Genomic DNA, 23,131 nt, shown 5'->3' on the forward strand with positions numbered 1-23,131 from the left:
AAGTTTTTGTATCACAAAATGTAACGTGAGTGACCACACACTACCGCACAGTAGGTGGCGGCATGTACAAACAAAATGTATGAACGCCATGATACAAAATAAGAAAATGAAGACGAAGAAACAGAAGACAGATATTGCCCAAGATTTTTTATAAGTAACCCAAGATAGACAAAAACCTGTCGTGGGTAAAACGAGCAAGGAGGTGGGCAGAGCCACGAATGAGCTAGCAAGATCTTATTGGCGCGTTCCAGCATGTATTTGCATATTTCCGTTAGGGAAAGCCTACTATGTGAAGTGCTCCGTGTGCAATAACTCAATTCGCCCTTGCGTTTCTTCTAAAGAAAGCAAAAGTCAAAGTCTACAAAACTTAGTCCACTCTGTTCGTAACAGGTTATAGTTTTGAAAACAGAAAACTGTATTGAGATCAACTGTTTCATCGATGACAAAATTAGAGGAATTTCGGTCAAAATCCATCTCGCTCCATCTTCTCCCACTGTCGTCCACTGGGCTTCCTATCATCACCATATTTGGTAGTGAGTGGAAACGCCAACCAGATGCTTCACATTTATACATCCGGTAAAATATCTGTCTCATTGTTCTATCTGTTATATTACTGCTTGGCTGGGGAAGTGCCACGGTGTCCAACAGAGGTGAACGTTACAGTAGTTTATGTTGTAACAGTGGTTGTGAGATAGAGTCCACTGTGCGTTTTATTGTTTGCATTAATTTTCCTTCAAGGGTCATTATATGAAAACTCCAATCTGGATCGCGGCGCTAACAACAGGAAGAAGATAGAGGAATTCTCTAGGTCTTCTCGTGACAAACTGGTCCAGTCGAAGAACAAAATGTTCTCCAAATTTACATCGATTCTACAGCACGCAGTCGAGGCGGTGAGTTTTTCATTTATGTGGAAGATGTCAAACCTCTGGAAGAAAGGTTCAATCGAGGTCGGGGACAATTGGGCCTAACTGGATGTTCTATTGAAGTTAACCACGTAACTGTTAGCGGATGCCAGCTAGCTTTGCCAGATGTGATCGTAGGTGCTGCTAACGCTAACAACAGAGGTGTCCAACAAAGCCTAACGTTGGCTAGCTAAAACTTTCGCTCTAGTTTCCGGTCTTATTTTACTTCATATTAAGCAATGTGATTGAAATAATTAGCTAAAGCTGTTAGCTACATTGCCCTGATTATGGCCGGGCTAGCTAACGTTATCTAGCTAGCAAGCTAATGTTTACATCTCTGCAATCTGTAAAAAAAAAAAAAAAAAAAAGAAGCTTTTATTGGGTATGGTCTAATTGAGTCAACACCCCAGAAAACAAATCTAAGTTTAGCTTTCCTAAGTAACTACGTTAGCCCAAAGGTCGGCATATAAGTTATTTTTGTCTGTTTGTCAAAGCTGGTTAACTCGTGAAACCTGCATTGTATACCCCTCTGACCTTTTAACGTTACCATACGGGGTTCACGTCAAGCGAGAAAGGCTAATTAATTGTTGTGATGTACATGCGAGTCTAGTTAGTCGGATGCTGAACGTTTTCATCTGCATTCAAACGTTAGCAAGGGTTGGATATCTGGTAGATTTCTCCACACCCTTGTTGATAAGATGACTTGTCGGCGTTGCGCAAACGAGATTGACTACTATATATATATACTGTTATAAGACACTATATTTGGGGGCCACAAGAAGTAGGCCGACATGTCCAATGTGCAGAGAGAGTGAAAAGATCTGCTCAAGTAGATTACATGTTTGTGCATCTTGCCTAGTCAAGAGTCTGGTTGCTTTACACACAGACTGGCAGTAGGCCTGTAGTAAAGATTGCTAAACCAATTAATCAGACACTGGTTAATCAGACAATATTGTGTGATAAACATGGTTTTGATTTCGTTTATTTTTCTGTTTCAGCTTGCGCCTTCACTGCCCTTGCAGGAGGACTTTGTTTATCACTGGAAAGCCATCACACATTACTACATAGAGACATCAGGTAAGACCAATGAACAACACTTAATAGACATCAAGTATGAGTTTCAAATCACTGTAAACAGACATGGAGTAGAGCTATGTTATCAATTATTTAATACCTGTAACGACAATGTAATTTCAAAGCAATATTTGTTTGTTTATTTCTTCTGTGTCAGATGACAAAGCACCTGTGACAGACACCAACATCCCGTCCCATCTGGAGCAGATGCTGGACATCCTGACGCAGGAGGAGTCAGAGAGAGATTCTGGAGAGACTGGGCCCTGCATGGAGTACCTGCTGCACCACAAGATCCTAGAGACCCTCTTCACCCTGGGCAAGGCTGACGTAAGGGGAACAATGCCCTTTTCACACTATCATGCCAACTCAAACCACACTGAACTGGCTCTGACATTTTCTTTTCACATTGTTCCTTTCAGCAACTTGGGTGGATGTGTAACCAGGCGAGCACAGTACAGCAAGACTTTGCTCAGTAGTGTGAAAAAAGTAAAAAGACCTCACTGCATTCTGTTGGATAGTTAGCCTATACCAAATCATGTTAGAAAGACCAGATAAGGTATGAAAAGTACCATGGTGTTTCTTAATCTATTGGTGTTGTTTTGTCTCCATCAGTGTCCTCCGGGAATGAAGCAGCAGGTTCTGAGTTTTTACACCAAGCTGCTAGGACGCATTCACCAGCCTCTTCTGCCCCACATCAATGTCCATAGACCTGTACAGGTGAGATCCAAGACGTTTTACTTTGTAGATATGGATCGTTTTAACACATGGATGTGTTTACTATGTAGATGTCATTTGTACACTGTTTCAGTGTGAAGTAGTGTGTCTCTCTGGTTGTCTCCTCAGAAACTCATCCGTCTGTGTGGAGAGATCCTGGCTGCTCCCACAGAGAACGAGGAGATCCAGTTCCTCTGCATTGTCTGTGCCAAACTAAAGCAGGACCCCTACCTCGTTAACTTCTTCCTGGAGGTAAGTATGATGTCCATAAGATGCTACCATAACAGAGACGGCAGGGTTGTCTTCATTGGGCACCAAATGCTCTGAAATTGATTAAAATAGAAAGGTACTATCTGTACTTATCAAAAAAACTAAATTTGGCTGATTTTTTTCATGTTGTAAAACGTTTTGTTAGTGTGCCTTAATGAAAACGAGTCAGGACGTTTCAGTAAGGAGACTTGAGAGACAGCTGAACTGATGTCACACAGTTTGAATCCTTCAATCATTTTTTTTTCTTGTATCTCCTGGTTCACAGAATAAAGTGAAGAGACCTGACCCAAAGAGGCCCTGTGTAGAGGGGGTTAGGGAGGACTTGGCTTCACCAGACACAGGTCAGCCCCAGGCAGAGGGACAGGCAGCTGAATCACCTGAGGAGCCCAAGTCTGCTGCTGCCCAGTCCAACAACAACAACGTCAACAACTACAACATAGTCACGTCTCTCCTCAACCTCACCAAGAGTCCGGTCAGTACCTCCTCATACCACAGATCTGAGACCAGGTTACTCATACCACACTGATGATTGATATAGTCTGTTTTGATTTGAGGTTGCAGTGGGAATAGGCTTAGTGGTGTTTTTAATGTAGCTTGAACTGTGTTTGAGTAGCATCTATATTCATGCTTTCCTCTCTCTCTGTCTCTCAGGATGGCAGGATAGTGGTGAAGGCATGCGAGGGCCTCATGCTGCTGGTCAGTCTGCCTGAGCCGGCCGCGGCCAAGTGTCTGACGGAGAACACTGAGCTCTGTGAACTCTTGACTGACAGACTGTCAGCCTTCTACAAGGCTCTCCCCATGTCCATGGATCCCCTGGACATTGAGACAGTGGAGTCAGTCAACTGGGGGTGAGGCTTTGCTGTCCACTCATCAAGCTACCTCTGCTTTGTCAGAGAGACAGTGTCTTCAGAAAGTATGCACACACCTTGGATTTTCCAAATTTGGTTGTTACCGCCTGAATTTAAAATGGATTCAATTTAGATTTTGTGACACTGGCCTACACACAATATCCCAGGTTTACAAATTCATAAAAAATGTCAAAGCTGAATATTCTTGAGTCAATGAGTATTCACCCCTTTGTTATGGCAAGCTAAATCAGTTCTGGAGTAAAGTCACATAATAAGTTGGATGGACACACTCTGTGTGCATTAAGTGTTTAACATACATTTTGAATGACTACCTCATTTAGGTTCCATACGCAATTATTTGTAAGGTCCCTCAGTCAAGCAGTGAATTTCAACCACAAAGACTAGGGAGGTTTTTAAATGCCTCGCAAAGAAGGGCACCTATTGGTAGATGGGTACAAATAAAAAAGCAGACATTTAATATCTCTGAGCATGGTGAAGTTATAAATTCTGCTTTGGATGGTGCACCCAGTCACCCCAAAGATACAGGCGTCCTTCCTAACTCAGTTGCCGGAGAGGAAGGAAACCGCTCAGGGATTTCACCATGAGGCCAATGTTGACTTTTTTAAAACAGTTACAGAGTTTAATGGCTGTGGTAGAACTGAGGATGAATCAACTAACCTAAATGACAGAGTGAAAAGAAGGAAGCCTGTACAGAATACAAATATTCCAAAACAAGCATCCTGTTTACAATAATGTCCTTAACTGTTAAGGACAGCCGTTCCGCCTGCGGAACCCCTAGCCAACAGCCAATTGCATCGCACGGCGCGAAATACAAAACCAACTAAAATACCACAATTAAATTTTCTCAAACAATCAACTATTTTACACCATTTTAAAGATAAGACTCTCGTTAATCTAACCACATTGTCTGATTTCAAAAAGGCTTTACAGCGAAAGCAAAACATTAGATTATGTCAGGAGAGTACCCTGCCAAAAATAATCACACAGCCATTTTCAAAGCAAGCATATATGTCACAAAAACCAAAACCACAGCTAAATGCAGCACTAACCTTTGATCTTCATCAGATGACATGTTTTGTTCAATCAAGTTCATATTTATATCAAAAAACAGCTTTTTACATTAGCATTTGATGTTCAGAACTAGCATACCCACCGCAAACTTCCGGTGAATTTACTAAATTACTCACGTTTACAAAAAACATAATTATTTTAAGAATTATAGATACAGAACTCCTTTATGCAATCGCGGTGTCAGATTTTAAAATAGCTTTTCGGCGAAAGCACATTTTGCAATATTCTGAGTAGATAGCTCGGCCATCACAGGCTAGCTAATTTGACACCCACCAAGTTTGGTGCTCACTAAACTCAGAATTACTATAAGAAACATTGGATTACCTTTGCTGTTCTTCGTCAGAATGCACTCCCAGGACAACAAATGTTGTTTTGGGTCGAAATAATCCATAGTTATATTGAAATGGCTCCGTTTTGTTCGTGCGTTGAGGTCACTATCCGAAGGGTGACGCGCGGGCGCATTTCGTGACAAAATTAAAAAAAATATTCCATTACCGTACTTCGAAGCATGTCAAACGCTGTTTAAAATCATCATTTTATGCAATTTTTCTCGAAAAATAGCTATAATATTCCAACCGGTCGACGTTGTATTCATTCAAAGACTGGAAGAACAACAGACTCAACAACATACTCAACAGACATGTCACCCGTTGAGCATGTTTGGGATGCTCTGGATCGACATGTACGACAGCGTGTTCCAGTTCCAGCCAATTTCTAGCAACTTCACACAACCATTGAAGAGGAGTGGGACATTCCACATGCCACAATCAACAGCCTGATAAACTTTATGCGAAGAAGACATGTCACACTGCATGAGGCAAATGCCCAGTCATGTGAAATCAATAGGGCCTAATTTATTTATTTCAATTAACTGATTTCCTTATATGAACTGTAACTCAGTAAAATCTTTGAAATTGTTGCGTTTAAATTTTTGTTCAGTATAAATTACAATCTGCTGCTGATGGAGCTCATGAGCTGGGCCTCTGTGTATGTCTGTGTAACAAAAAAACATTAGGAACACCTTCCTAATATTGATTTGCCCTCAGAACATCCTCAATTTGTCGGGGCGTGGACTCTACAAGGTGTCGAAAGCGTTCCACAGGGATGCTGGCCCATGATGACTTCAATGCTTCCCACAGTTGTCAAGTAGGCTGGATGTCCTTTGGGTGGTGGACCATTCTTGATACACACGGGAAATGGTTAAGTGTGAAAAACCCAGCAGCATTGCAGTTCTTGACACACTCAAACTGGGGCGCCTGGCACCCACTACCATACCTCGTTCAAAGGCACTTAAATCTTTTGTCTTGCCCATTCATCCTCTGAATGACACACGTACACAGTCCATGTCTCAATTGTCTCGAGGCTTAATAATTCTTCTTTAACGTGTCTCCTCCCCGTCATCAACACTGATTTGAAGTGGATTTAACAGGTGACATCAATAAGGGATCATAGCTTTCACCTGGTCAGTCTGTCATGGAAAGAGCAGGTCTTCCTACTGTTTTGTACATTCGGTGTATAGCACAACTTTGGATTTCACCCCTATCTCAAAACGGAGTGGTTTTGACCATTTGGAAGTTTTTACAGGGAGATCTTCTCCTCGCGCTTCAGCCATGCAGTGCGCCTCGAAATGATCAACTTTTCCCTATATACTGTATGTAAAAATGACCATATACACTGATTGTTTAAAGCTAAACTACCAAAACTATTGCTGATGGTGAACCTGGACAATCCAAATAAAGTCTATTGTAAGCCCCATTCAGCAGGTATAGCCAGATGAGAGTTGGCTCCTGTAGCTTACTTTTATTCTGGTAAAACACCATTTTCAACAGCACATAGATAGCAATAACCTAGCAAATTACATTGGTTGTCACTCAAGTAGTAAAGCCTAAAATCACGTAAGCCATTTTTGCGTTTGAATGCTGAAGGTGCTGCGCAGATGTGCAAGATCAGGAACAGGCCGCCTACCTCGTCTTGGTCAGCGCGCAAAACTGGGCACGGTGTGCAGTTTGAATAGGCTACTGATATTGCCTGGTGGTGTTTGGCACATATGCCAAATTAATTGTAGATCAATGACTGTCAACGCAGTTACATGCAGTTCAACACTGAAAGAGCGGACGCATCAGTTGTCACAAAATATGAGCTATTTTAGGAAGGTACAAAGAATGTAATATGAGCAAACAATTTAGTGAACTGCCGATTCAAACATTACGAATCTGTTTTCTGTTCAATGCATGCTACATTTGGATCGGTTTAGTTTAAATCAGTTTGGGGTCAGCAGACCGATGAAAGATCTTTAAACATTTGAATCGGGGACCGATGCGTATTGGTAAATTGTTACATCCCTAGAAAATTGGTTGTAATTGACTGTAATGATTTTATCAATGCTAACCCTGTTTTAGTTGCACTGGACACTTAACAAACTACATTAGACCCCATCAAACTAAAGCTCCGCTGAGAGAAACCTATGGCCATACACTGGCCTCAATTCAGAATATAAATATTTCATGATTCCTCTGTTAAAACACAACAAATATCTATAGCCAAGTTAAGACAACTATAGAATGAATATGCATCTTGATCAATTAAGAATCGGCATCAGAAAAGTATAATATCTAATTGTGTCTGTTGCAGACTGGATGTGTATAACATGAAGGATGATGCTGCCATCTTCACTGGGAAGCGAGCACTCATTTCCTTCTTATCTTGGCTCGACTACTGCGACCAGCTCATCAAAGAGGCTCAGAAGGTAATGAGCAACAACACTGACTCACCATTGACTGGAAGATTCTTTAAATAGTACACGGACTTGTTAGAATTTAATTAAGCAAAAACATAAGAGAATACAATTAGCTATATATACAAGACTCACAAAGACTTACATTACGTACATCTATAGTTTTTATATCAAAGTGACTTTGAGTAATGAAACATTTCTTGGGTCTTGTACCCTAAGACGGCGGCTGCAGTGTTGGCTAAAGCAGTGAGAGAGAGGTTCTTTGTGGCGGTCATGGAGCCCCAGCTGATGCAGACGTAAGTCCCTATTCAGAGGAACACTCGTAGGTGCCTCTCTTCGTTTGAATGTGTATGTATGTCTGCCCCTGACTAGATCCATTGACAATGAAAGATGACAATGTATAATGCTGTGTCAGTGGATGACAGTGTCCCTTCTGTCCACTGTTTAGGTCGGAGGTGGGCATCCTGACCTCCACGGCTTTGCTTAACAGGATCATCCGCCAGGTGACCTCGGAGGCCTTGCTGCAGGACATGGTCTACTTCCTCCTAGGGGAGGAGAAAGGACCAGAGACCCTAGCCAGCATTGCCCAGAACCCCCTCCGACACAGACTCATAGAGCACTGTGACCACCTGTCAGATGAGGTGACCACCCATATTCATGCATAATACACTGTTATCTACACCTTGATACACACGCCTCAGGTGGTTGGGTTCGACATGGGACAAATATACTGTATTTTTCCAATGTGATGCTACGGAAGTAGAGAAGACTGTTTGGTCTCCTATTCAAATCAATGCCCCAACGTGTTATATTTTAGCGCGAATGCTGCTCCTTCATGGAACTCTCTGTCAGCGAAGTCTTTTGTCCGGGCACCCGCCAGTCTGTTCGTGCTCTCCCACCACATTGGCTGAGAAAAATCAGGCTGGTGGTTTTGGCAGGGAAACTCAATTTAACCTGGGTAAAAACAGTCTTATACCTAGTAGCCTTGTTATAGTGATACTTCCTATGCTCTGCATTCTCTGCCTTCCTTTTAGACAGAATAAATAAAACCGGGTTGGGTGAATAAATTGGAAAATGTCATCCATCCGTAGAAGTTTTAATGAGATTTTAGTCAGGGTTATGGAATATCTGTGGTACACTACTAAGAAGAAAAGGTGGAGGAGTATCTGGTGGGTCCTTTACTAGTGGTGGGTATGTGCTTGGTTCAAATGTGCCAACATCACTGTCATTGGGAGCATTACCATTGTCAATAGGAATAGCCTCCCTAGGAGTGTAGCGGGTTTGGGAGAAGACCGTTTTGCCATTCTCGTAGATGAATGAATAAATGTAAAACATGCGCATATTCAATTTAAGAAACAGAAACTGAAAGAAAATATATTTCAACCTTGTAAAAAAAATTAAAATAAATCTATTTGCACAGGTAGGATAGTGTCCAGACAATTGTGAGCTGATTTACCATTAGGCTTGGTGTGAATGTTCTGACGCTTAATTCTAATCAATCATCCCATCGACCCCTTATGAGCCATCAGCGGGACAAAAGTATTGCTCAGTCTATGAGATGGTTCGCTAATAATGGCAGCACCAATTTATCAAATGTTCATGTGATATTTTACAGTTTTCATAGGCATACAAATCCAAAATATTGTATGCGATTGCAAAATTGAATGCTTTTAACTGAAATAGTCACTTAACTTGCATGGTTCTCAATATGCATAGGCTAATAGGGCTACTTGTTGGCTGCACATTGGGTATCCAGCTGTTTAGTCAGGCATAGGGTTGTTTTCAACTATCATCAGCTGATCCAGGAATATATTTTTCTGAATGACAGTCAAGTACGAGGTTGATATTCTGGATGAAACGGGAATTGTGGGTGATTTTTCTTCTTTTTTTTTATTCAGCAAAGGATTGGAAGATATTTTCCACTTGCTGGAGCTGGACCATGTTTTAGACTCACAATTAGTGCCAGCATGCTGCTGTGGACAGTGCCAATGATAATCACAAAAGCCAGCTAGCTGTCTACAGTGTAAAAAACATAGGATTGTGAGTTTGGTTAATTTACACTCAACTTTGAATTTTAGATTGAGTAAACATACAATTCAACTTGAGAATTTATTCGACCTTATTTGCGTATTTCCCAGTGTGCCTTGCCTCAAATGAATTGCAGTTACCACCCATGACTGTATTTGTTAGCGACAGATACATGTTTGTTCTATTCAATGGCTTTCAGTCCTGTAGCCTTCACTAAGTGTGTCTAATAATAATGTATTACATTTGTAAAGAATAAAGTGCTTTTCCTTATACATACATCATTATACATGCATAAAATAAAAATAGAAAATACACTGAGTATAGAACATTAGGAAGACCTGCTCTTTCCATGACATAGCCTTCACCTGGTCAGTCTATGATCCCTTATTGATGTCACCTGTTACATCCACTTCTATCAGAGTAGATGAAGGGGAGGAGACGGGTTAAAGAAGGATTTTGAAGCATTGAGAAAATTGAGACATGGATTGTGTATGTACGCCATTCAGAGGGTGAATGGGCAAGACAAAATATTGAACTGCCTTTGAATTGGGTATTGTAGTAGGTGCCAGGCGCACCAGTTTGTGTGTCAAGAACAGCAACGCTGCTGGGTTTTTAATGCTCAACAGTTTCCCATGTGTAACAAGAATGGTCCACCACCCAATGGACATCCAGCCAACTTAACACAACTGTAGGAAGCATTGAAGATCCTACATCTGTACTGCATTTAGGCCTATTGGACATCAATGCCAAAGCACTAACCCCAGTGTAAACGCATGTCACACGAATGGGCATTACAGGATGTCCAAATTGTCATGAATAAGTTAAGTGCGCTGTCCCCGTATTTTGATGTGTTACCATGACAACTGGCCTCAGACATTGTATCATCATAAAGGAGCCTAAATGCTTTGCCATTATATTTCTCTTCTCATAAAGACCTCATTGGATTAGAGCCATACCAATCCATATAGCTGCGGGAGGTAGGAGTGCTGAGGGTGCTCCAGCACCCAATATAGCCATCTGCAGCACAGGCAAAAATGTTTTTCCACCCCCCAGCCAACTTGACACAAGTGTGGGAAGCATTGGAATCAACATAGGCCAGCATCCCTGTCGAAAGTTTTCGACACCTTGTAGATGCCGGGTCCGATGCCATTTACGGCTTTATAGATGAGGCGGATAATTTTATAGTCAATTCTTTGAGAAACAGGTAGCCAATGGAGATCAGCAAGGATGGGGTTGATGTGGGCAGACTTTTTTTGTTTGTGTCAGAATCCTTGCAGCACTGATTTTGGATGAGCTGTAGTTTATGAATTGAATTTGCAGGCAGGCCCCGAAGTACTGTGTTCCCATAATCAATTCTGGACAAAATGAATACATGGATTAGCTTTTCTGCTTCAGATGTGGTGAGAGACAGTCTTAGGCGGGAGATGTTCTTCAGATGAAAGAATGACGTTTTACAGATGTGACTAATGTGGTCATTGAAGGAGAGAGCAGGGTCGAATTTCACACCCAAATTAATGATGACTGAGGAGAGGGGGATGATGTGGCCATTTATGACAGGGCAGATGCTGGCAGGAGTTGATCTGCTGGGGGGGTGCCTATCAGCATTGCTTCTGTCTTGCTGCTGTTGAGTTCTAGGAAGATGTTCTGCATCCAAGATTTTACCTCTTCCAGACAGTTGGACAATGTTAACAGAGCAGATGTGTCAGGTTTTGTCTTAATGGACACCTTTGTGTCGTCTGCATAGCAGTGGAATTTGACACTTGTCTGAAGATCTGGCCAAGTGGGAACATGTAGGAAGAGGATAGGTCCTAACACTGACCCTTGTGGGTCACTGCAAGGGTCTTGCCTCTCCGAGGGTGATGTACTGTTTGCGGTTAGAGAGGTAGGAACTGAACCAGTTTAGGGTGGTCCCACAGATGGCAGTGTGCTCTCTGAGGCGCGATCTACTGTGTCAAAAGCCGCACTGAGGTACAGAAGAACCAAGATGGTGGGGGATCCTGTATCTGCAGCCATGAGCATGTCATTGACAACCTTCACCAGGGCTGTCTCAGTACTGTGCATGGGCCTGAAGCCAGACTGAAGCGCCTCATAAAGATGGATAGCACTGAGGTGTGATTGAAGCTGAGTTGCCAATATCTTCTCCAGGACTTTACATAAAAATGGAAAGTTGGAAATAGGCCTGTAGTTTGAGAGGTCTTGGTCAAGGGATGGTTTCTTGAGCAAAGGGGTGATGGAAGAGATTTTGAACAGTGACGGAACATGCCCTGTGTGGAAGGACTTGTTGAACAGGTTGGTTACAAACTGGATGAGAGCAGCTGATCATGTTTTAAACAGTGATGTTGAAATAGGGTCGAGGGTGCCACTGGTAGTTTAGAAAAAGTATTTGATCCCCTGCTGATTTTGTACGTTTGCCCACTGACAAAGAAATGATCAGTCTATAATTTTAATGGTAGGTTTATTTGAACAGTGAGAGACAGAATAACAACAAAGAAATCCAGAAAAACGCATGTCAAAAATATTATAAATTGATTTGCATTTTAATGAGGGAAATAAGTATTTGACCCCCTCTCAATCAGAAAGATTTCTGGCTCCCAGGTGTCTTTCATACAGGTAACGAGCTGAGATTAGGAGCACACTCTTAAAGGGAGTGCTCCTAATCTCAGCTTGTTACCTGTAAAAAAGACACCTGTCCACAGAAGCAATCAATCAATCAGATTCCAAACTCTCCACCATGGCAAAGACCAAAGAGCTCTCCAAGGATGTCAGGGACAAGATTGTAGACCTACACAAGGCTGGAATGGGCTACAAGACCATCGCCAAGCAGCTTGGTGAGAAGGTGACAACAGTTGGTGCGATTATTCGCAAATGGAAGAAACACAAAAGAACTGTCAATCTCCCTCGGCCTGGGGCTCCATGCAAGATCTCACCTCGTGGAGTTGCAATGATCATGAGAACAGTGAGGAATCAGCCCAGAACTACACGGGAGGATCTTGTCAATGATCTCAAGGCAGCTGGGACCATAGTTACCAAGAAAACAATTGGTAACACACTACGCCATGAACCGTGAAGGACTGAAATCCTGCAGCGCCCGCAAGGTCCCCCTGCTCAAGAAAGCACATATACATGGCCGTCTGAAGTTTTCCAATGAACATCTGAGTGATTCAGAGGACAACTGGGTGAAAGTGTTGTGGTCAGATGAGACCAAAATGGAGCTCTTTGGCATCAACTCAACTCGCCGTGTTTGGAGGAATGCTGCCTATGACCCCAAGAACACCGTCGAACATGGAGGTGGAAACATTATGTTTTGGGGGTGTTTTTCTGCTAAGGGGACAGGACAACTTCACCGCATCAAAGGGACTATGGACGGGGCCATGTACCGTCAAATCTTGGGTGAGAACCTCCTTCCCTCAGCCAGGGCATTGAAAATGGTTTGTGGATGGGTATTCCAGCATGACAATGACCCAAAACACACGGCCAAGGAAACAAAGGAGTGGCTCAAGAATAAGCACTTTAAGGTCCTGGAGTGGCCTAGCCAGTCTCCAGACCTTAATCCCATAGAAAATCTGTGGAGGGAGCTGAAGGTTCGAGTTGCCAAACGTCAGCCTCGAAACCTTAATGACTTGGAGAAGATCTGCAAAGAGGAGTGGGACAAAATCCCTCCTGAGATGTGTGCAAACCTGGTGGCCAACGACAAGAAACATCTGACCTCTGTGATTGCCAACAAGGGTTTTGCCACCAAGTACTAAGTGATGTTTTGCAGAGGGGTCAAATACTTATTTCCTTCATTAAAATGCAAATCAATTTATAACATTTTTGACATGCGTTTTTCAGGATTTTTTGTTGTTGTTATTCTGTCTCTCACTGTTCAAATAAACCTACCATTAAAATTATAGACTGATCATTTCTTGGTCAGTGGGCAAACGTACAAAATCAGCAGGGGATCAAATACTTTTTTCCCTCACTGTAGGGCTATGGGCTAGGCTACAAGAGGTGTGTGACTATGATTTTAAAAGGTTCCTTGCATTTCAGGTGAAGCTGGTTGAGAGAATGCCAAGAGTGTGCAAAGCTGTCAAAGCAAAGGCTGGCTACTTTGAAGATTCTCAAAAATAAAATATATTTTGATTTGTTTAACACTTTTTTTTGGTTACCACATGATTCCATATGTGTAATTTCATAGTTTTGATGTCTTAATTATTATTCTACAATGTAGAAAATAGTAAAAATAAAGAAACCCTTGAATGAGTAGGTGTTCTAAATCTTTTGACTAGTACTCTATGTAAATGTTATATTTAAGTTTGAGATATATATGTATGTGTGTGTGTGTGTGTGTATATGTATGTGTGTGTGTGTGTATATGTATGTATATATGTATGTGTATGTCAACTTTTTTACGGCATTGTGTGTAGATTGATGAAGGGGGAAAAACAATTGAGTACGTTTTGGAATAAGGATGTAACGTAACAAAATGTGGAAAAAGTCAAGCGGTCTGAATACTTTCCGAATGCACTGTACATTTTACATTTGAATCATTTGGCAGACGCTCTTATCCAATTACATTTGACTTCAGTAACATTCATAGCTGACTCAACCTATTTATACATTTTTGTAATACAGTAGTAGCCTACATGCTTGTTGTAACTAATAATGGCTGATACTGATCACAAAGGATGGATGGCCCAGCGGCCGCTTGAGAACTCTCAGGTGGAGCACGTGTTGCCTGGGTTTGTTTACAAAAAAGTAAAATTGTCACCCTGACATATACACAAATGACATAACTGAGTCTTGCTTTAAACCGCTAAAATGACACCCAGAAGTGACCACGTGTCCTGCTTTAAATTTGTGTCTCACGAACTCACTGTTGAAACGCAGTTCCTTTCTTTGTGCTCATAGCCTCCAAATATGTTTCCCACAGATCAGCATCATGACCCTGCGTCTGTTTGAGCACCTGATCCAGAAGCCCAACCAGCACATCCTCCACAGTCTGATGCTACGCAGCCTGGAGGAGAGGAACTACCTGGAGAACAAGCCCCAGGAGGAGAGGGAGCCCGTGGAGAACGGCCAGCCCCACGACTTCATGTAAGGGATCCCTCCGCCGAGTCTGTCCTCTGGCTGCATGGGCTCTGGGGTTCTAACTATATAACTGCATTCAGAAATGAAGTGGAAATAAAATGAATAAAAAGTGTATTCCCTCATTAGGTGCCACAATACTTCACAGATGGTGTGTCCATAACTTGGAACCATGAATTAAATGGCAATGCACTACAACAACCACAAAAAAAATAACTTGAGCATAGCCATCATGGAATGTGAATATGAAATGAATTTGCATGGTTCCTCAGTATTTTGGGGCCTAGTCCCCCGTGACAGATTAAGCATTCACTGGCTTGGCCAGCGCGCCTGATGTGAGATTTTGTTCTTGGGGCTGAGATTAGTAGGGGAAACTAATGCAAATTCCATGGAATATCACTCCTTAATGAATTCTGCCTATTATCTTTTCAAACTGTTCACATTAAGACAAACACACAGCCCTAATAAGACAGATTTCATATCCGTGTGAACTACTGTCTCTTTGAATTAGAAAATGCAATACCCACGCCTAGTATCCAAACATTAGGTTGAAATCCCCAACAATATGAAAGCATACAAGCATATTGTCAGAGACTCCTTCTTTTGATGTAAAATCACTAAGCTTATTGTAACCAATAACCTTAATGTAAAATGTAATACATTTTACATTGAATCTGTCAACGGATGTTTTGTTATGTCTTTCAGAGACCTTGAAGAGGACCCTCTGTTTGGCGACGACTTCTCTCCAGAGAACAGGTTGTCCAGCCCTGATTGGTTGAGCAACTCCCCAACACATAGTCCCTACCACGCTAAGCCTGATGGAAAGACAGAGGTCCACAAGATTGTAAACAGGTGTACAGTATTTCCTAGGAAACATGTGCCTTATCTTGTTACATATTTTAAACTTTCAGGAAGTAAGATACCTGCATCATATAACCCTATTATGTTTGCTTCAGTTTCCTGTGTTTGGTGCCTGATGAAGCCAAATCCTCGTCTCATGTGGAGGGAACGGGTTATGACACCTACCTAAGAGACGCACACAGACAGGTGAGTTCTCCAGGTCTCATGTTCCCTAGCTTCTAATTCACTGAACTCAGTAGAGATCTGGGTTGTGTTCATTAGGGTGCACCGTTGGAAACCGTTTTGCACGTGTTTCTTATTGTTTTATAAGTTCAGATAGTATCTCCCTGTGTCACTCGGTTTTGAACTGTTTGCTTCTGATTTGAGCCTACTGAACACGACCATGGATCTCTGATTTGTTACTAACACTGAATGGATGGCATGTTGTCTACCCAATGTCATAACTCAACATCATCATTGTCCTCATCTTTTCTTAGTTCAGGGACTACTGTGGGATCTGTCAGAGATGGGACTGGCGCGGCACCCCCAAGGCCATGGAGAAGTGTGACCTGGACAGTCCCTTCTTCGAGGGCCACTTCCTCAAAGTCCTCTTCGACAGAATGGGCCGTATTTTGGATCAGGTGAGTTTGAAGTCAAGGAAAGATCTCAGATTTCCAGAAGATTCTCTGTTAAAAGTGCTTCTTAGTCCAGGACTAGGCTTAGTCTGTGTCAGGAACACCGGCCCAGAATGTTCAGACGGGGTATCAATTGGATTAAACACTTAAATCTGCTTTCTGAGTTTAGCGATATTGTGGTAATCTAGACTCATGGTGTACCTGAGCTCACTGACTGTCCCTTCTCTAACCTCCAGCCTTATGATGTGAACCTGCATGTGACGTCAGTGCTGTCCAAGCTGTCTCTGTTACCCCACCCACACATGCATGAGTACCTGCTGGATCCCTACATCAACCTGGGCCCCGGCTGCAGGTCCCTCTTCTCCGTCATCGTCAGGGTATGTTGAGGAATCAACATGAGCAGATACTCAGATACCTTCTATTGATCTCTCATGAATTGATATTGAAGTGATTGTAGTAAGGTAGTTAAGGTTGTGGGCCTATGGAGGAACAATTTTTGTTGAGTAGAGCCAATCTTGAGTATCAATTTAGTTAGGGCAATTTATGTTATAGTGACGTTTATGTAAACATAACAATTTCCTCAATAATCAGGTTTCCATCCAACCATTTTATGCGAGTCAAATATATGTCGGATAAAAAAATGTTATGACAGGCCTGATGGAAACATTTTCCGGTAAACTTTCCAAATGTCGACAAAACTAAATATGCGAGACAAAGTGTCAGTAAAATGAATTAATGTGAGAAATGTCGGTGGAAACGCTTTTATGCGCAAATATTTATATAATAACCATCATCAAAGTAAACTTGGAGTCACGCAATGACATGTTGTGTGGTCCTCCCACTACGAGTTGGTAAAAGCATGCAGTTTATCAAGCTACAAATTAAATAAGTTATGATGATCTTCACAGGGTGGTGAAAGTGCAAGGTGATGCGCTAGATGCTCCTTTCCAATCAATATTGAGGGTCTTATTCTGGTGACCTGACAAATTAAAACGATCTCATCATAATAATCATGTAGGCTATACGTGCGCTCTAGCCATTACTGTACCTGTGAGCTGTTGGCTACTAGATAACGCAAAGTTTTTTTGTGAGAGAACCCATCAGTAGAGTTGAAAATGCAATGGAAACCCATTTAACTTGTATTTTTTATTTGGCACATGGGAATTTAACTGCAAATGGTATTTTATATGTACTACGTCCTCACACAGCCTTTTATCTGCAACAAGTCAGTTTGATGGAAACATCTCTGGTGGGAAAATGTGCATATTGTTTTTATGCTTATTTTAGAATATTCGCATGAAAATCTCTTGCCAATTGGATGGAAACCCAGCTATTGTCAGTATTGAACCAGCTCTGAGCCTTTTATACTGTAACACTGATTTGCCCCTGTGCATTTCACTCTGTCAGGTGGTTGGGGACCTCATGTTGAGGATTCAGCGCATCCCAGACTTCACACCCAAACTCCTGCTGGTAAGAAAGAGACTGCTTGGCCTCGAACCAGAGGGTCTGAAGTAAGTACTCTGTGAAAGGTTTCTGTACTTCACAAAAGATAGTAAGATGTGTTGAATTCAGGTAGAAAATTGAATTCAGGTAGAAAATGTTTTTTATATGCTTTTCCCACATTTTGTTACATTACAGCCTTATTCTAAAATGGATACAAAAAGAAAAAAGAATCATCAATCTACACACAATATCCCATAATGACAAAGCGAAAACAGGTTTTTAGACAGTTTTTGCAAATATATATACACATTCAAAAGTTTGAGGTCACTTAGAAATGTCCTTGTTTTTGAAAGAAAAGCAATTTTTTTGTCCATTAAAATAACATCAAATTGATAAAAAAATACAGTGTAGACATTGTTAATGTTGTAATTGACTATTGTGGAATAATGGAATATCTACATAGGCGTACAGAGACCCATTATCAGCAACAATCACTCCTGTGTTCCAATGGCACTTTGTGTTAGCTAATCCAAATGTATAATTTTAAAAGGCTAATTGATCATTAGAAAACCCTTTTGCAATTATGTTAGCACAGCTAAAAACTTGTTAGGATCACCACTTTATTTTAAGAATGTGAAATGTCAGAATAATAGAGAGAGTGATTTATTTCAGATTTTATTTATTTCATCACATTCCCAGTGGGTCAGAAGTTTACATACACTCAATTAGTATTTGGTAACATTGCCTTTAAATTGTTTAACTTGGGTGAAATGTTTCAGGTAGCCTTCCACAAGTTTCACACAATAAGTTGGGTGATTTTTTTTTTTTGCCACATTCCTCCTGACAGAGCTGGTGTAACTGAGTCAGGTTTGTAGGCCTCCTTGCTCGCACACGCTTTTTCAGTTCTGCCCCCAAAATTTCTATAGGATTGAGGTCAGGGCTTTGTGATGGCCACTCCAATACCTTGACTTTGTTGTCCTTAAGCCATTTTGCTACAACTTTGGAAGTATGCTTGGGGCCATTGTCCATTTGGAAGACCCAGGTCAGACCCGGGTCAAAATTATTGAAACCCCTAAAGATTCTTAAAATGAAATTAGTCAAAAGTGTAGTGTGTTGTCCCATATTCCTAGCATGCAATGACTACATCAAGGGTGTGACTCTACAAACTTGTCGGATGTATTTGCAGTTAGTTTTGGTTGTGTTTCAGACGCAGAAGGTTGGTGGCACCTTAATTGGGGAGAACGGGCTTGTGGTAATGGCATGAGTTGAATGGTATGAAACACATGGTTTCCATGTGTTTGATGGCATTCCATTCGCTCCGTTCCAGCCATTATTATGAGCCGTCCTCCCCTTTAGCAGCCTCCACTGGTTTCAGATAATATGTTGCCCAATGGAAATGAATGGTAAATCATGTATTGTGTCATTTTGGAGTCATTCTTGTAAATAATAATATATGTTTCTTAACACCTCTACTTTAATGTGGATGCTACCATGATTATGGATAATCCTGAAATGAATCGCAAATAATCGTTATTATTTATTCGCGATTCGTCCAGGATTATCCGTAATCATGGTACAAAATGGTTTGTACTGAATGTTTCCCCAAAACTTTATTATAGGTTCTTGAACAGACTGCGGTACTTTTGCTCCACTTGGTGTGTGTGGCAGGGTGTGGCTTGAAACAATGAGTGACACATTTAAAGAGCAGTGGCCATGCTGACAGCATTCCCCAACCCTAAACCAACCCCTGTCCCTTCCCCTTTTCTGTGTAGCATTGACCACATAAACACATTTAAGCCTAGTTCAGGTAGACCGAAGTATTTGACTTGAAGGGGATGTGTTAAAATTTGACACTGTGCCTGCCTGGTCTTTCCTGTGTAGCATCGACCACATGACCCTGCTGGAGGGGGTGATTGTACTGGAGGAGTTCTGCAAGGAGCTGGCTGCCATTGCCTTTGTCAAGTTCCACGCATCTGCCTCCACCTCCCCCTAATCCAACCGGCCAGGCAGGTCAGGACTGGGGGGGGGCAGGATCAACAAACGACTGGTTACTTACCACTGGTCATCCCTAAAATAGATTGTGCCCCAAAGACATACTGTTAGCAGGACATGTTTCATCAAATGTCTTGGGACTACAGAGAAAGTATTTTGCCCCATGCCCTAACCAGAACAACAGTAAGGCTAGCAATCTGGGGCTAGATGCTTTCAGGGTGAGGAAGAGGATGTGTGGATGGATGCGGTAGGAGAGCGGACATTCTCAAGATGGTTTGAGCTGGGCAAGGCCTGCAGAGTCCCTGCGTGCTCTCTCTCTCTCTCTCTCTCTCTCTCGCCTTTCTCTGTCTTTCTTGCCAACCTAAACAAATATGATCACCCCTTCACTATGTGTGTCATAAGGAGAGAAATGTATTTTCTGTATGTGTGTATTAATTTAAGTTTTTTCAGACTCTGCTGTTTGTAAGCGTCAATGCCTTAGTGTTGGATTATTACGCCTTTTCAGTTACTCTTTCAGGAGATTGATTGTTTCCTAGTGAAACATTTTATCTTTAGCCCACATCTCTAATATATTCTTCTTCTGTCAGATTATCAATGTCAAATCACAAAAAATCTGTGGACAAGATAGCCCTTCTAATTAGCACCCATATTTCTTACCAAAATCAGGTAATTCACCCGATTCGTTAAAAGAAAAAAAGTACATACAATACAATGTAAAAAGTTCTAATTTAACAAACATTTTTTTATGGAGAAGTTCACTGTAGTGTCTGAGATAATAAGATACTAGTCACGGTGTGGCAGAAGTGGAAAGTCCCTGTATTTATTTTCAGTTTCTTTCAGGTTGCCTTTTTTAACTGTCAGATATGCATTTTTAAAGAAAGAAAACAATTTTTAACCTATTTAATAGAACACCCATTATATGGACTAATGGTAGACAAGGAACTCTCAATGCAACTTACTTTGCAGAAAATGTGTCAAGTTTTGAATTGTCCCTGACTAGTAAACTTCACTGTGGAGATGTTCGTGTTTAACATTGCTCAGGCTACCTACCGAACCATGTCAATGGTTGTCTGTTTCTTATTGTTTGCACCCTCAACCTCACTAGCAATGGGATAACATTATAGAGTAATGTGACATCACATTTTGTAGAATGTGGATCCTGAAAAACAAACTGGATTTGGACATGGACTTCTATGTACATTTGTACTCGTTACATATATCAGAATCTTTGCTTTCTTTTCGGAACTTCGTCGGCTTTTGAGGAAAGCGACACCGCTTATTTCTTCTTTTGCCTCTGTGACAATGTTATCGTTTAATACAGTAATCATTATTGCCGTTTCAAAATGTACTCTGCTACATTGTACACTTATGTTGTCTTTATCTGTGCTAGTGGCATGGCCATCTTTCAGCGATCTTACATTGAACACGTGTTGTTAATTACTTGTTTATTTATAGGAGGTAATCTTAATTTTGGGGTTGGGAGGTCCTCGAAGTGATCCTATTACGTAATTAATTCTGTTTTTGTTAGCTTACATTGTGGCATGTAGGCCTACATGTAAATGTATGGGAACACAGTACATGAATTTGATATGTTCCTTCATAAGCTACCATTTTATAAATGCAATTGGATACATACAGTTTGTTTCCATAGATGTATTTCATTTACCAATAGTATTGTTTTCCGGCATGGTCTTTGATGACGCAGAGGAAAGGACTCAAATTAATGTGCCCTTAATGTAAAAAAAAATATTGATGGAGGGACACTTGTGTGTTTTGTGTAGATTAGAAGATCGTGTAACCAGGGTTCGTTGCAAGTACCTGTTGGAGTAATTTTGTGGAGGTTGGACACTTGCACTTAATTCTTTAATTGGTCGGAATTAGGGGACTACATGACATAACCGGTGCTGGGGATGTGTTGCTTGCCTGAACGCTTTGGGTTTGTACATGGATGGTGCCCAGTGTCTGTGTGTGGTTGTGTTATAGAGGATGAGTGTGTTGGTCTGTGAATGCTTGCTGTAGTACGCGTGCTGTAGTATGCAGGCTGGATGAATCTCCATGACTTCAGGAGTTGAAATACTTCAAATGGACACTGAACTTAGTGGCTAGAGCTGTTGTTCCTGCTAAGTTGACATAGCAAGTTGGCTTCTGGTTGTCTACCCTATACAGCACCTGGGGGAGTATGTCACAAAATAGGATCAACATGTTAGCCAGCTAACTTGTTTGAATGTTCTGGATAATTTTCTAGGAAGATATGGACATTAATTGATTCCACGAACATCCCATTTTACAGTTTTAGCTTTATAAATGAACCAGATAATACGTTAATTCATTTTTATTCAAGTTAGCTTTCTACCTTGGTTGTCCTGCATTGTAGTATACCCCTCTGGCCTAATTATGCAAACGTTTGCATGAAATCAGATTTGCACATTGTCTTCATTCTTGTTCATATGTTGTACATATACTAAAAAGCTTTTTTTAGTTTTAGATTTTTTTTTGTTTGTATCATGAACTCCAAAAAAATATTAGGATGCACCTTTCAGGAGTGACTTGTCTACTTTAATGGAAGAAAAAAAAAAATTCTTCTTAATCATGCACATTTTGTTATCAACGTTTCCAACCTTTCTGTACCTGTGTATATAGGCTATACATGTACAATAGTAATATTGCCAGGTGTAAATGCATGCATATCATTTATTGTAATTATGAAAGCAGCAGCTCTCTCCTAGCCTAGTACCAGATGGGTTTGTGCCTTCTGGCCAACTCCTATGGCCATTGTCACACTAATGACCATAGGAGTTGGGAAGACTGCACAAACAGATCAGGGACCAGGCTCTCTTCCCATCCATGATGATTTCTTAGCAGTCAGCACTTTGCTCCTCTTCTGAAGACACTGACAAGGAAATACAATGATGCCTTACTTCACACTATGACATTAATGGTTTCACTGCTTGGCTTGGGTTTGTTGGTTACACATTGGATGCTCGATTTGTGAAAGGCATACAGGGCTTGTATTTCCTTGTCTGGGTGCAAGAGTCTAGTATTCAAAAAATCTGTTGCCAACTTAGTTTATTTTCCTGTTATGTATCCGCTTAGACCAATCACTGTATATCTTTGGTAAAAATGTTTGCTGCATTTAATTGTTAACCTCAAACTGGGTGTGAAATGGGTTATCTTTTTGGACTGTTTCTTGACCAGTATGATTTATTGTAATTAGTGCAATGGTATTTAAATGTAATATAAGTTGCATGCTCATTCCTCATCACGCCTCTTGATGCTTATGATCAGTGTTTCGAAAGTAACTATCGCTGACAGGGTGGGTTCTTTTCTGCAGTTTCTCTCATACACTCAGGGGCATCACGTTTTCATTCTCATCTGCCATTTCTGGTTTATGCGTGCTACTTTTCGGTGTGTATGAGAAATCATACAGGACATTATGGCTTCGTTTAAAATCTTCCGTCCCCAATAAAAATACAGCTTTATTCATCAAGTTGT

The 23,131-nt window shown here is 41.2% G+C and overlaps 1 protein-coding gene across 1 annotated transcript; it reads left to right on the forward strand.

The window, feature by feature from the left end:
- Window positions 1–581: 581 nt before the first annotated feature.
- fhip2a (FHF complex subunit HOOK interacting protein 2) lies at window positions 582–23,122 on the forward strand. Its single transcript, XM_045700653.1, has 17 exons — window positions 582–890; window positions 1,901–1,979; window positions 2,134–2,303; window positions 2,589–2,693; window positions 2,820–2,942; window positions 3,226–3,432; window positions 3,612–3,808; window positions 7,532–7,646; window positions 7,854–7,930; window positions 8,083–8,275; window positions 14,575–14,738; window positions 15,435–15,581; window positions 15,686–15,776; window positions 16,067–16,210; window positions 16,441–16,581; window positions 17,612–17,715; window positions 19,529–23,122. Exons 1-17 carry the CDS (start codon window positions 846–848, stop codon window positions 19,638–19,640), a joined length of 2,214 nt encoding a protein of 737 aa, XP_045556609.1. The 5' UTR covers window positions 582–845; the 3' UTR covers window positions 19,641–23,122.
- The last annotated feature ends 9 nt before the right edge of the window (window positions 23,123–23,131 follow it).

The sequence above is a fragment of the Salmo salar genome, chromosome ssa18 (genome assembly GCF_905237065.1).
Source record: "Salmo salar chromosome ssa18, Ssal_v3.1, whole genome shotgun sequence".
In the NCBI taxonomy this organism is placed as follows: Eukaryota; Metazoa; Chordata; class Actinopteri; order Salmoniformes; family Salmonidae; genus Salmo; species Salmo salar.